The sequence below is a fragment of the Podarcis tiliguerta genome (genome assembly GCF_965153285.1).
Source record: "Podarcis tiliguerta genome assembly, chromosome: 3".
In the NCBI taxonomy this organism is placed as follows: domain Eukaryota; kingdom Metazoa; phylum Chordata; class Lepidosauria; order Squamata; family Lacertidae; genus Podarcis; species Podarcis tiliguerta.
This window is the reverse complement of record NC_139536.1, coordinates 52,226,775-52,239,366: the sequence shown is the minus strand read 5'-3', so window position 1 is coordinate 52,239,366 and position 12,592 is coordinate 52,226,775. Positions and strand designations below refer to the sequence as shown.

Genomic DNA, 12,592 nt, shown 5'->3' with positions numbered 1-12,592 from the left:
AGAGCAGCAGGCATGATTTCCTGGCACAATTCAAGCAATAGCAAGGTTAGACTGGAAATTTAATGCTGCTGTTGATTAACTATTTCATGGTTGCATCTCTTTTTGCAAACTCCAAAAGGCTAGGACTAAGCAATGCAAGAATGTTTGCTGTAACACCCTTGTTCATTTTCACTCCTGCCTGCTTCTCTCTCAGCCCAAACCTTTTTCTTTCTCCATATTTCTATTCTACTTTGACAGCCTCAGCTTTGTTCTCCTAAATCAACCTGGCTATGCCTGTAAATTCAGCAGCACTGTACACCAATTACTTGAGATGACGCCTATAACTGCAGCCAAAATATGTCAGCATCAAAGAACAGAACACCTCCAATGAAAGTTTGAGATAAATCTTTGATTTATTGGTATCTGTAATCTACAGAAGTAAAAGAAAACCCCAATGTATGGCATTTTATCTATGCATGTAATTAGTTGGGCTAGGGGAAACAAGCACACACATGTATCCTTTTTGGAAAGTTGTTTTTCTAAACCACTTATTTCTTCTTTAACTGGAAAATAACCACAAAGAGAGTGTTTTGCTTAGTTCCATAGACAGTGCTACCTTGGTTTAAGAACAGCCCTGTTTACAAACTATTCGGTTTACGAACTCTGCAAAACTGGTAGTGTCCTGGTTTGCAAACTTTACCTTGGTCCAAGAACGGTGGAAAGGCACTGGTGGCAGGAGGCCTCATTAGGAAAAGCGTGCCTCAGTTTAGGAACGGATTAAGTTCATAAACCAAGGTACCCCTGTATAGCTCCCAGTACTATTGAGCCAATTAATTTAGTATTATCTACCCTAACACGCATCTGCTCCCTAGTGTCTTAATCTAAGGGTCTTTTAACCATATATGCAAGGGACTTAATTTATTGTGATAAAATGGAGGGTGAGGGAAACAGGATAAGTCACAGTCATAAATAAATTAATAATACAATCACTACAATGATTTCTGTTCTTCCTTTGTTTCATCTGTTCCAAGAGACATCCAGTGAATGTCTGCGTGCACAACAAGCATCTACAATAGAGCTTCTGATTTCTCTTCTCCCACCTCCAGTTCTCTGCAAGCGCCCCATCTGGTCCACAGAGTCTGAGCCTCTGGAGCTTATTATGGGGATATGTGGAAGACAACCCATTGCACACGTGGGCATTCACTTACACGACACTGGATCTCAACTTCTATAGAGTGACTAGATGAGCTGTTTTATTTACCAATACCACCCATTAATTTTTCAAATATCTTTGATGGCAGGAATAGAAAGTATTTGGGGGGGCGGGGGCGGGAAATCACACAGAACTTCAAACACATGCTGCCTTGCAGATTTTTTTTTATTTGTTGGTGAATTACACAAACAAATCCCACAACACTGTTATCAGGAGACAACGGTTAAAACGTCTTTGAGTACAAAGCAGCATAGGGAGTTACATGTTGAACAGAGCTAACAATGTATTGTTCACTTGACATTCTAGCAGATTTCCAAAGCCTGAGGTGGGATTGTTTCACGGGTGGAAGTTAACATGGACACAGTGGTAGAAGAAATCCATAGAAATTCTCTTTAATAGAGAAAATAAGCTGACAAAGTCCCTTCATGGTTGGAGTCTGAAACTATATCATTTTTAAAAAATTAGAAAATTTGTTAGAAAAAAAAATAGGTACAGTGAAATTGTATATACTGAATCACAGCCATGTTATCACAATTTGCTTTAAAGTAAAAAAAAAAAAAAATCATCTTTACAAATGTTTTCTAGATCAAAATAGTTTCCTACACTGCCTTGGCTTCAGAGACTAGAAATTATTGTCTATTTTTTACATTATTCTTTTCATATTAAGTCTGAAAGTAGTAACAAAATATACAAAGCAAAAAACTTTTATCCTCCCTTTTCAAACTAGAATTATATCTGTCACTTGCATCTTTAACATAGGTATATATAAATACTACACTACAGCTGATTGGTTAAGCTGGAGTACCACACTTCAATAACATTGAAGGCCAACAATATCCCTGCCTATCTGTTATGTAAGAAGAGCATCCAAGTGTGCCTGTAATGCATAGCTTCTGAATGATCACTGTGGGAACTTCTCCAATACAACAGTGCAATTAATAAGCTTCCTCAGACTTACTACTTGCCACCACTGTAGAAATGTCAACAGTGTAAGGGGGGGAAAGAGATGGACGCCATGAAGATCTTTACAACCCTGAATTGTCTGTGCTGCTTAAGAAACAACCTGGTGCAGCAAACTAGTAGGCTGATTCCCCAATCTGGACATACCTACCACACTATAGAAATGGGTGCAGACAAGCAGTGTAACAAGCAGCACAATAGTAACACGGAAAAGAAACAATTCTGACAAGCCTTTTGGCACTAGCATAGGACCAAATTTCACCAAGTCTTGACTGAAAACCTTGTGGTGGCTATCCTTGTATGCTTAAAACTGATGTTGTATTAAGCTAAAATCAGGTAGCATCTGACAGGTGTGAGGGTTTGGGGATTATTTATTTTTTTGGTATGACTGTTCAGTGACCCTTCAGAAAGAAAGGTCAGCATTGAAAACCTGCCTTTCCCAGAGTCTTGCCTTATGCATTTACATAGCTTCAAACTCGTCAATTCTTTGCTTGGTGTTGCCTTGTCGGATCTGCCTCAGTGTCTTGTACTTGTCTCGTCCTTGCCGCATATTCTCTGTGTGAATGAGGTCGTTTTGTGTCTTCTTGTTCTCATCTCTGGCCTGGGCTAGTTCATCAGTCAGCGTCTGCAATATTTAAAACACATGAGTTACACAGACATACAAATACTTAGGGGAGTATGAGGTAGCACACAAGACCATAACAGAACATCATTCCTCAGTCCTTCTGTTGCTTGGAAGCCAGGATATGAAAATCTTTGCCACGGTGTTTCTTGTAATAGGACAACTAGAAGTGAGCCTGCGGGCAATTTAGAAGATTCTGGATTTCTTCCAATCCTAGCCATGCCAGGCTTCCTTAGATAGGCAATTGAGGCCTACAATAACGACCCACAATTATTAAATGAAATATAAGAATCCTCAGTTCCATATGAGCTTCCTGGTACATTTATTAGCGCCTGCATTTAACAGGTTCAGCATTCAGTACAAGGGCAGTGAAAGAAGCAGATATAAACATCTCTCAGCTCTTTGGAACAACCAACAAAGGCAGCTGCCTTCTATTGCGTGAGTCCACTCAGTCCATCTAGCTCTGTTTGTCTACACTGGCTGGCAGCAGCTCTCCAGCATTCAAGGCAGAAATCTCTCCCAGTCCTGCATGGAGATGCCAGGGACTGAACATGGCATCTTCTGCAGGACAGCTGCATATGTTTGGGCAACATGGATGCTGCTGAGCACAAACTGGGTGGGCTACTGATCCACACAATCAGTTTCATGAAGTGGCTACCGTATGGTTTTAGATGGAAACACTGGGACTGAAGCCCCATTTCGGACAAAATCATTAACCATGAAGAGCAGCATTCATCTCAGTCATGTGAAACTGATCTAGCTGTATCGTACCTTCAGCTGCTTTTGCACACGCTCATTCTTTTGGGCTTCAGTGATTCTCTTCTCTTCGTTACGATCATCCAAGATCCCTTCACTGGAGAATTCTGCGCTGTAGCCAGAGGACTCAGTTCCTTCATCCTGAAGGTTGTCGTGGACATGGTAGTTCACTGGCTCATACACAGGTGGGGGTGGAGGAGGTGGAGCAGTCATCACCAAGTGCAGCTCCTCTTTTGTTTTTACAAGATCTTCTTGGGCTTCTATAGCCTATTGTAATGGAACCAGAAATAAAATTTAGACAAAATACTTTTTACTAGGATTCCGGTGGGTACAGAACGAGGAGCACTCTTCTTCTGTGGGGCTTTGCCCGAGGTTGGTCTGGAAGCCACACGTGGTGCAGAAGGCTGCAGTGAGGTAACTCAGTGGAATGCCCTAACACAGACATAATACACTTCTCCTAAAAGAGGTGACAAGCTAGCAGCCCAAGTACCAAGGCTTTGGTTTTAATTTCTAAAACTCCAAACCAAGGATCAGGATACCTAAAAGAGAGCCTCTCTCCCTGTTTCCCTGTCTGAACATTGTGCTCAGCCGTTGGAGGTTCTCCTAGCTGCATTGTAATCCTGCCAATGGCCGCCACGGGGAAGGCCCCCTCTATGGTGCCTCCTGCCTAGGGAACTACCTTCTCTTGGAGCTCCAGCAAGCACCCATATGGGTCATTTTTCAGCGCTCAAAACATTTCAGGGGTTTAATCTCAGGATGAATGGTGTCCTGGGGGCCATTCGTTGTATTTAATTACTGTGATTTTACTATTTTTTCATGTTAACTTGTACACACTGGTTTGAGATGGATTGTAAAAGGCTATTTCTAAACTATTTTATAAATAAAGCAGTTTTACAAATGCTTATTGTTTAAACATTTTTATACAAACCACTTTGAGACAAGCACCTCAGAAGATATACAAATATCTTAAGTGAACAATCTGGTCCTACCCCACACAATCCCATCATACGCTTCTAGGGCTGGAAGAGTAGCAAAAACTACTGTTCTACAGAACTGTGTAGCTCTTACTCTCAGATTAATGGCACTGAAAGTTCCAAGGCAGGACTAAAACTGCTAAACCCTTGGAGGCCAAACAGACTGATACGTAGCTCTAAAGAAACTTAGCACTTACCCTGTGCTGCCACTCTTCTACTTCGTTCTCCTTGCGTTTCCTTGCCTCTTCCAGCAGTGCAATCCTGGCTGTGTATTCAGCAAGCTCTGTAGCCTGTTTGACAGAGAGAAAGGCATTTTAACATAATCCGGAGAAGATGGAAGTACTATTGGTCAGTAAGATCTAGAAGTAGGGAAGCAATCCATTTTGGATGACGCTGCTCTCCTGATGAAAAATCAGGTACAAAATGCCATTGCAATAGTGTTAGCTGGAACCAGCTCTAGGGAGGCATGTTATTCCACTCCTGTTCAATTTAAGATTCTGGTTATGTCCCTAAAGCCTCAAGTGGTTTAGAGCTAGAATACCGCAAGGGTATTTATCTCCAATATGATTCTGCCAGTGCCCTTGAGTTGGCCGGAGAGGGACAACCTTAAGTAGAGGGCCACCAACTTGGATGTATTTAAGAAGATAATGCTATGAATGTTTACTAGCTAACAATCTGGGTTCATGATTTCCTAATGCCTGCCTGATCCCTTATATCACTGGTATCTTTGGGGTTGTCTATAGGTGCCACCTCAATAGCTTAGATGCACAACTACTAGAAGTTGTGTTTAATGTTATGGGCCCTTCCACCTGAGATTAGACAGGCACATGGCAAAGACTTTCTTATTCCTGCAGACATTTTAAGGTTGCCTTTCAGGTTTCTATTTGGTTTTATGAATTCTTATTTTCTCCTGTATGGTTTATTTTTATGCATACCCCTAGAAATGTTAATGATTGAGCAGCATATAAATGCCAGAAATAATAAGTAAATAAAAACAGTAACAATGGCTATGATCAATATGCCTGTGCATCTCAGTAACTGGGAATCAATCACAGTGGAGGACAGCTGAGATTGCACTCAGATTTTGCTTGCTGGCTTCCTATATACATCTGGCTGGCCACTGTGAGAACAGGATGCTGGATCAGGTGCCCTTTGGCCCGATGTTCCAGCAGGAGTTAACCTACTATTAGGGTCTGTTGCATATCTCACTACCAGCTGATGTGTAGCTAGAGGTAACAGGGAGATTTCACCACGGTAATGCCCAGATAAATGGAATTTGTTTTGTGAGATCACTTTGTCCTGTCTCTTAAACACTGGGCTTGTTTTCTGCTTGAATGTTTTGGTCTTCTGGTTATAATGCTTCCCCGTATTACTCTACTGTAATACTTGCTTTGAGTGGCAAGGAAGGACACGAATTCCATGAAAAACAAATGTCCATACTGTACAGTATCTTGATTTCCCCCTTTCATTCTCAAGACTCACTGCTCAGGAATACAGACTCTCAGCCATGTATTAATTTGTCCTAGATTGTAGGATTTGCTTTGCTTTGGTCAATAACTTTTTCTTGCCCCCCCCCCCCCAATGTAGCATTCAGCCAAACTCGTTTGCTACTATTTATATAATTGTCAGAGTTTATCTCCCAAGTGCCTTGGATGCATACCAGCTGCTCCTGACTCTTCATCTGGTCGGCCGCTTGCCTCTCCAGTTCTTCCTTGGCTTGCAGAGCAGCTAAGCGCTCGTTCTCTAGGCGTTCAGCTTCCTCCTGAGCCCTTCTCCTTTCATCTTCAAGCTCCCTGGCTTTTTGGATTTGGTCTGAGAGCTCTGCAATGGGGGGGAAAAAGCCACACAATAAAAAGTTGTGTTTCTGTAAACTCCAGCCTTATAAAGATACTTAGCAAATTCGGTGTCTTCTACCTGCAAATGCAAAGAGGAGCTTGCTTTCTGAATGCCAAGACAATTCCAAGGTCTTATCAATATGTAAAACATTCTTCTTTGAAGCTTAATAGGTATAGCTTTGCATTATGCTGCTTACAGGGATGCAGGAAAAGTACGGATTCTAAAGCATTGGATTGATACAGGATAAAGGGAGGGCAGTGGGATGTTATGCATTTAGATTTCATAATCTTGTTCAGAGAGATTGGCTCAGCCAGATCAGGGTGTAAAGGAAACTACGGTGCACTGCATCAGATCTCACAGCTGGTCTGCTCAGAAAACATCCGGCAATGCAGGCAGTTTAACATTTTCCCTTTAGGCAAAGGGAAAAGCTTCCTGTCAATTGAACTGCCACTACTGGGTGCAGACATTTTAGGAACTTTACAGCCACATATGCGTATTGGACATCGGATTGGGTTTTCAATAACATTTTCCTGGGGTTATTATGGCAGACATCTAATCTTGAATTATCTATATAATCGTAAAACAAGATTACAAGGCGCCTACCGTATTTTTTAAATAGTTTGATTAATAGTTGAGGGAGATTTTAGAAGTTGTTTTTATGAAACTGCTTAGCTCAGCCATCTAACTGTAGATAGCAGTAATGCCAGCTGTATTTATGGAGCAATATGCACAAGTAATAAATGATTCAAAGACTAAAAGGAAGCTCCTATTAAACCTCCATCCATTAAGAGAGTGGTTCCTGTGCTCTAGTGAAGTAGATGTTATCCTGGTTTGTATATTTCTATCATGAAACCCAATGAAATGTCATGCGACAGCACTGTTAGGGTATTATAGTGTGCCAACACACTGCCATGTTGGATGTCTAAGCAAGGCTGAGAATGTGAGGAAGTGGTGGAACCATGGGTTCCGGTTGCCTGTTTAATGAAGGCAAATTGTACCTTTTTCTGCTTTCTGCGTCTTCAGTTCGTACTCCTGCAGTCTCATCATCAGTTCTTCCTTCTCCCTTAGCATCTGCTCTTTCTCCTTCTCAATTGTCTCTCTCTTCTTCTTTTCATTTTCTAGCTGTTGTCTGTAACGGATAGAAACTCTGGAGGTTACAAGTCTGCTTACCCCTTCACAACTATCCTGTGCTGGGGTGAAAAGCTTTTCTTTTCTGTGATTTTCTACAATGACAGAAGCTTGATGAAAATATGGCATTCAAACATTCCTGTGGCTGCATCCAGGGAGGCGGCAACAATCAGGTGCCACAAGCTCTCAAATTAAGAAACTAGGAAGAAATTACAAAGTATGGAGCTGTGCCAGAGAGAATCAGGGAATTTAGCTGCTCACCAGGCTTTACCCACTGCTGATATGACTTCTATTAGCTCCATTCTGGGTAGGCATCACATTATAGGGATGACTCCATGTATCTGAGTTTATTTGGGGGAGCGTGGTAGGCAGCACCAGTGCAACATAGAATATGCTGCAGGGTTAACTGCTAAACTGATAATGAGTGTTGTTTATCCAAAGGAGCCTTCATAAAGGAGGAAGAATAGAGATTCCAGGAGTATGAGTTCCCTGGTTTGGTTCTGCTTAGTTGCCATATTACTGCATTATAGTGGTTAAGATTGATTAAGATGGATCTCTGGAGCATCTTGATATGGGATACAAAATGCTGGAGGTCACAGTTCTATTGTGATCCAATATTATTTATTTTCATAGTCATTTGTTGCATTTATATATGGCCTTTTTGGAAAGGCACCTAAGGCAGTTTGCAAAATAAAGCATATAATAATTTCTTTAAATAGTTACCTATTGCTTTATGTCACCTCTTCTCAGCTAAGTGTGCATGCCTACATTTAGCAAGAAAAACGGAGTTCTCTAGATTTCTACCCTTGCAGTGGTGGCATTTTACCCTCACCACCAATCTCTACCTCTGCCAAGTTTTATTGAAGACAACACATTAGGCCCAGCCACTTTCTCCATTCAAGTGAACCACACCCTTCCCACCACTGTCCTCCACCACCACCACGAGTACCTTTCTAGCTGCTTCTGGTGCTTCTCTTCACGGGCCTGGGCTTTCATCTGTTGGACCTCAATGGTGTCAGGTTTCCGACGGCGCATGTACAGCTCATGATTTCCCATGCACAGCTGCAGAATCCTCTTGTTAATTCTTAGACGAGGAGCATAAAACACAAAGTCCTGGCAGAAGGAGGAAGGGGGGAAAGTAAGTAAAAAAAATAAAATCATCTACTTGGACTTCCCACAAGCATTCTCATCTTCCCCACTCAGTCCTTAATTCTTTGTTATGGAAAACACAGGCAGCAGCATCCTATTACAACAGCTTATGTGTTTTTATTGTATGGGGCCTTGTTCTTTTCCTGAAACTTACACATGGTGTGTCGCTTTAGAATGATGAGCCAAGGCCCAAATATGGAGAGAAGAGAAAAGAGAACTTAGGGGAAGCAAACGCAGACTAGAGATTTTGATGGTACTATGGAAATGGAATTTAAAGTTAAGAAAAACAGTACAATAAAAGTGTCTATGACTCTGGTTTGTTTGTTTTTAAGTGTGTCAATGAGATGTATACTTTAATCTTCCTATTAATCTGAAGTGATATACTGCACCAATTAATATACTCAGCATGGGATGTAGACTCAAATGAGAGCATTTTGTCAAATAACTGGACCAAACCATTCATGTGGCAGAGGAAACAAATATTCCACTTCTCCAAGCAGTCAGCTTTAAAACATTGTTTTTTTATTTTGTTTTTTTATTATTATTATTAATTATTAATACTACTGCTACTACTTTGCCTTTTTCCCTGTGTACTTCAAAGCTATGAAAAATGTTTAAACAAAATTGTGTCCAGTACTTTGGAGATAACTTTTATCACATTTATTTTTTCCAACACTGAGTTTTTATTGAAACAAGTTACTTCACTGCTGTTTCACCAAAGTAAACTTGGCACAAACCTGCATCTTGCCAGTTCTACTGAACTGCAAAGTTACATTTTCTTGCTATTTATCATACTTGTATGTCAGGACCTCACAGCAATGAGAATTAAAATCCCCCTTTAGCCTAACAGCCTTGTGAGGCAATTTAGGCTGAGGTAGATAGCGACTTGGGGCAAGTCATGTTTGCTTAGAGCTGAGCTAAGTATTTGCAGTCCAACTTCCTCAGTCCAATTCCTACACCTCAATGGCTCTTATTTCCCTAATAATTCAAACTTCTTTTAGCTTAACAGAAGGCATGCCTTAATCATCCAAGGCAGTGTATGTTTCTTTTTAAAGCACAGAGGTCACCATGTCTTCAGTGTTTCTCTGAACTGGATGCCTATACAGCTTCTCAATTCCCACTCCTAATAGGATAAATAGTGCAGCAGTGGTTGAGAGTTCTTTTGTTACCAAGGTTTTCACAGACTACTATGCTCATGAGAAAAGACATTCATTGAGCTTTGATCATGGCTATAAAGACGTGTGCATTTCATTTGAGAGAGTATCCTTTTATGCAGATTACTGTGTATGAAATTGACTTTTAATAGCAGTTCTTTTTAAGTAAAAGGAATGAGAACCCTTGAATTTCTGGACCCACTTTCCCAAGATCCATGTGGGTTGTGATCCAGTGCCCTGCACACACAAAGGCTTTTCTCCCTCTGCAATTGCCAGCAGGAGAACCTTGCTAGTACTCATTGCATATCACAGTCAGACTGCGAAGCATTTTGTGCGTTCAAAATTTTTAAGTATAGACACAATGCCCTTCCCTTGGCTACACTAATTTTTGTAATACCCTCATGAAAAAATCTCATTTTAAAAGTGCATCCCAGTTTGTACAAGACCAGCTATGCCCAAGATTCATAAATATTTTGTATATAAATTACAACATAATGAACAACTATCTTGCATGGAAAGCTTATGCACACAAGAATAAAGGAGCATTTCATGAATTGTCACCAACCAGATTTATCTCATGGAAATAAAGGCTTTCAGTGCTACGAAGCAGCGAGAGTCTGGAGGGGAGGCAACTTCACTCACCAAGCTCTCATCAATACATTGGAGGGGTATTTAGGGGGGGGGGCAAAGGCAATTAGCAAATACAAATTATTTACAGCAAGTGGTCTATGGGGTGAGATATTTAGAAGCCTCAGGAGGAAATATTTCCATCAGATACAGGAAACAGTAATCTGAGTTGTTGCTGGGAAGAGTTAATGAGTCATTGCTCCTGTGGTCTCTGAAGTACTACAGATTAAGGTCACAAAGAACATTTTGGAGAAAATACTAAAAGGGGGAGGGGACACAACTGAATGGCAATAATTTTCTATTAGGTCAATGTTACTTTTTATGCCACCATTTCTTTTCTTGATCCTTTAATAAGGAATTTGATACCTATGAGCTGAAGTACTGGTGGATTGCTGACACATACAATCCACAACTGAGCTATTAGCATAAAAAGATCAGAGTAAAGATGGAAGTTAACACTCTCGATTTGGCAGGAATACTTGTCATCGGCAATACTTACTGGGGCTTTCTTGTCAATTGGTTTTATGACAAACTTTTTGTCATTGAAAGAGATGTTTCTGATCTCACTCCAAGGGAAGCCAATCTTGGGAGTTAATCTGCAAGCACAAAAATTATTATGGTTTTGTTTTTTAAGAAGATACATTGATTCTATACATAAATTGTCTTGAATGTGACTATGCTAAATATAAAAAGGGTCAGATCTCTACAGCATCATTACTGTCGGGTTTGGTCCTATGTACACAAGAATTACGTAAAAGCAAACCATTTTTCAATTTAATCTCAGGGCTGGGGCCTGTAGTTCTAAACCTAGGTATTGATTTTTCTTAGATCTGGGGCCCCACAGATATTATGTCACCCTCAGCTGGAGGTCCCTTGCCCCTCCCTTTTTTCTTTTTCTTCTTTTAACTTGAGCAGTGCTGGGCTGGCTAGAAAACAGAAGTTCAGAACTTCAGTCTCTTTCCCTCTTCGTCTCCTTTCCTCGGAATACCTCTGGGGCTCAGGTTAAGACCAAAGACTTCCTCTCAACAAAGGAATGGAGGGGCTGGTCAGCGAGGGTTTTTTTTGCTACACCTGGTCAGCGAGGGTCTTTCTTGCTACACCTTTTTTTTTTAATTAGGAAAAGGGATCCTACTGGTGCTTGCTTGGGGGATTGTGTGCAGAATGCCTTTTGTTTTGTTGTGTGTATGCACACTTGTGTGCTGCCTTTCTGAGTGGGGTATATGTATTCCTTTCCCCCTTCGCGGGTGGAGATTTGCCTGTTTCTTGAGATGTGCTATTGTTTGGGTAGTCTGTGGTGGTTGACTTTTGTCTGGTTTTTGTGACTTTTGAGTTTTGCCTTTCGGGACAGTTGGGCAGCCATGTGTCCTACTTTAGGGAGGACTGTCCTCTGTTTGAAAGGCTGTCCAGTCCAAATCTGATGAAAATATAAATAACCATATGAAAGGTGAGCAGCAACAGTCGCTCTGAATTTGCCCATGGAGGGTTCACACCTGCAGAACACGCAGGTCACGTGGCCATAGTCTTGTTCCCCGTTAGGGTGAGAGACAATTATTTCTGAAAGTATATTTATGCAAATTTGCATAGCAAACTTTATGTAAATATGCATCCTCTTTTTTTTAGTGCTTATTCACTGGTGCTTTAATGCATTACTTTTTCCGGGGTTGCTGTGTGTTCAACCATTCTAAATTTCCTGTCCTTCTGATACAAGCAGATTGAAAAGAACCAAAGAAACTATCTTATGGAAGCTTAGTTGCACCTTGCCCATCAATTCATTTCTATGCAGGTTTTATTCATGTCAAAAATTCACTTCCAGTTAATGGCAAACTATCACAATTTCTGTTCTCGAAGCAAACAAACATGAATCTGACCAAACTGCGGGTGGCAGTGGAAGACAGAAGTGCCTGGCGTGCTCTGGTCCATGGGGTCACGAAGAGTCGGACACGACTGAACGACTAAACAACAACAACATCACAATTTCTGCTTTAAAGCAAAGCAAACTATTAAAATCCACTCAATATGTTGATACCCATTTACTTTATATGTGTGTATTGCACATCTCTTATGATGAAAGGTGTCAAAATGCTCCCTCTGTTCAATCCCATCTCTAGAAGGACAATCTATAAAATTATAACCGTAACACTAAAATTTAATGTATCCCTTCTGTCTGCCACTTTAAAACACCAACACAATAATT

At 40.8% G+C, this 12,592-nt stretch overlaps 1 protein-coding gene across 2 annotated transcripts in view; it reads right to left on the bottom strand.

Moving 5' to 3' along the window:
- Positions 1-1,339: 1,339 nt before the first annotated feature.
- Positions 1,340-12,592, bottom strand: part of EZR (ezrin) — a 36,366-nt gene continuing 25,113 nt past the window's right edge. For both annotated transcript variants that reach the window (XM_083434160.1, XM_083434161.1), the window contains exons 8-14: positions 10,898-10,994; positions 8,418-8,581; positions 7,339-7,469; positions 6,165-6,325; positions 4,702-4,794; positions 3,546-3,797; positions 1,340-2,777 (exon numbers count right to left, since the gene is read on the bottom strand). In XM_083434160.1, coding sequence (XP_083290286.1) covers positions 2,613-2,777; positions 3,546-3,797; positions 4,702-4,794; positions 6,165-6,325; positions 7,339-7,469; positions 8,418-8,581; positions 10,898-10,994 — 1,063 coding nt within the window. In that variant the 3' untranslated portion in view covers positions 1,340-2,612. The remainder of the gene's footprint in view (positions 2,778-3,545; positions 3,798-4,701; positions 4,795-6,164; positions 6,326-7,338; positions 7,470-8,417; positions 8,582-10,897; positions 10,995-12,592) is intronic.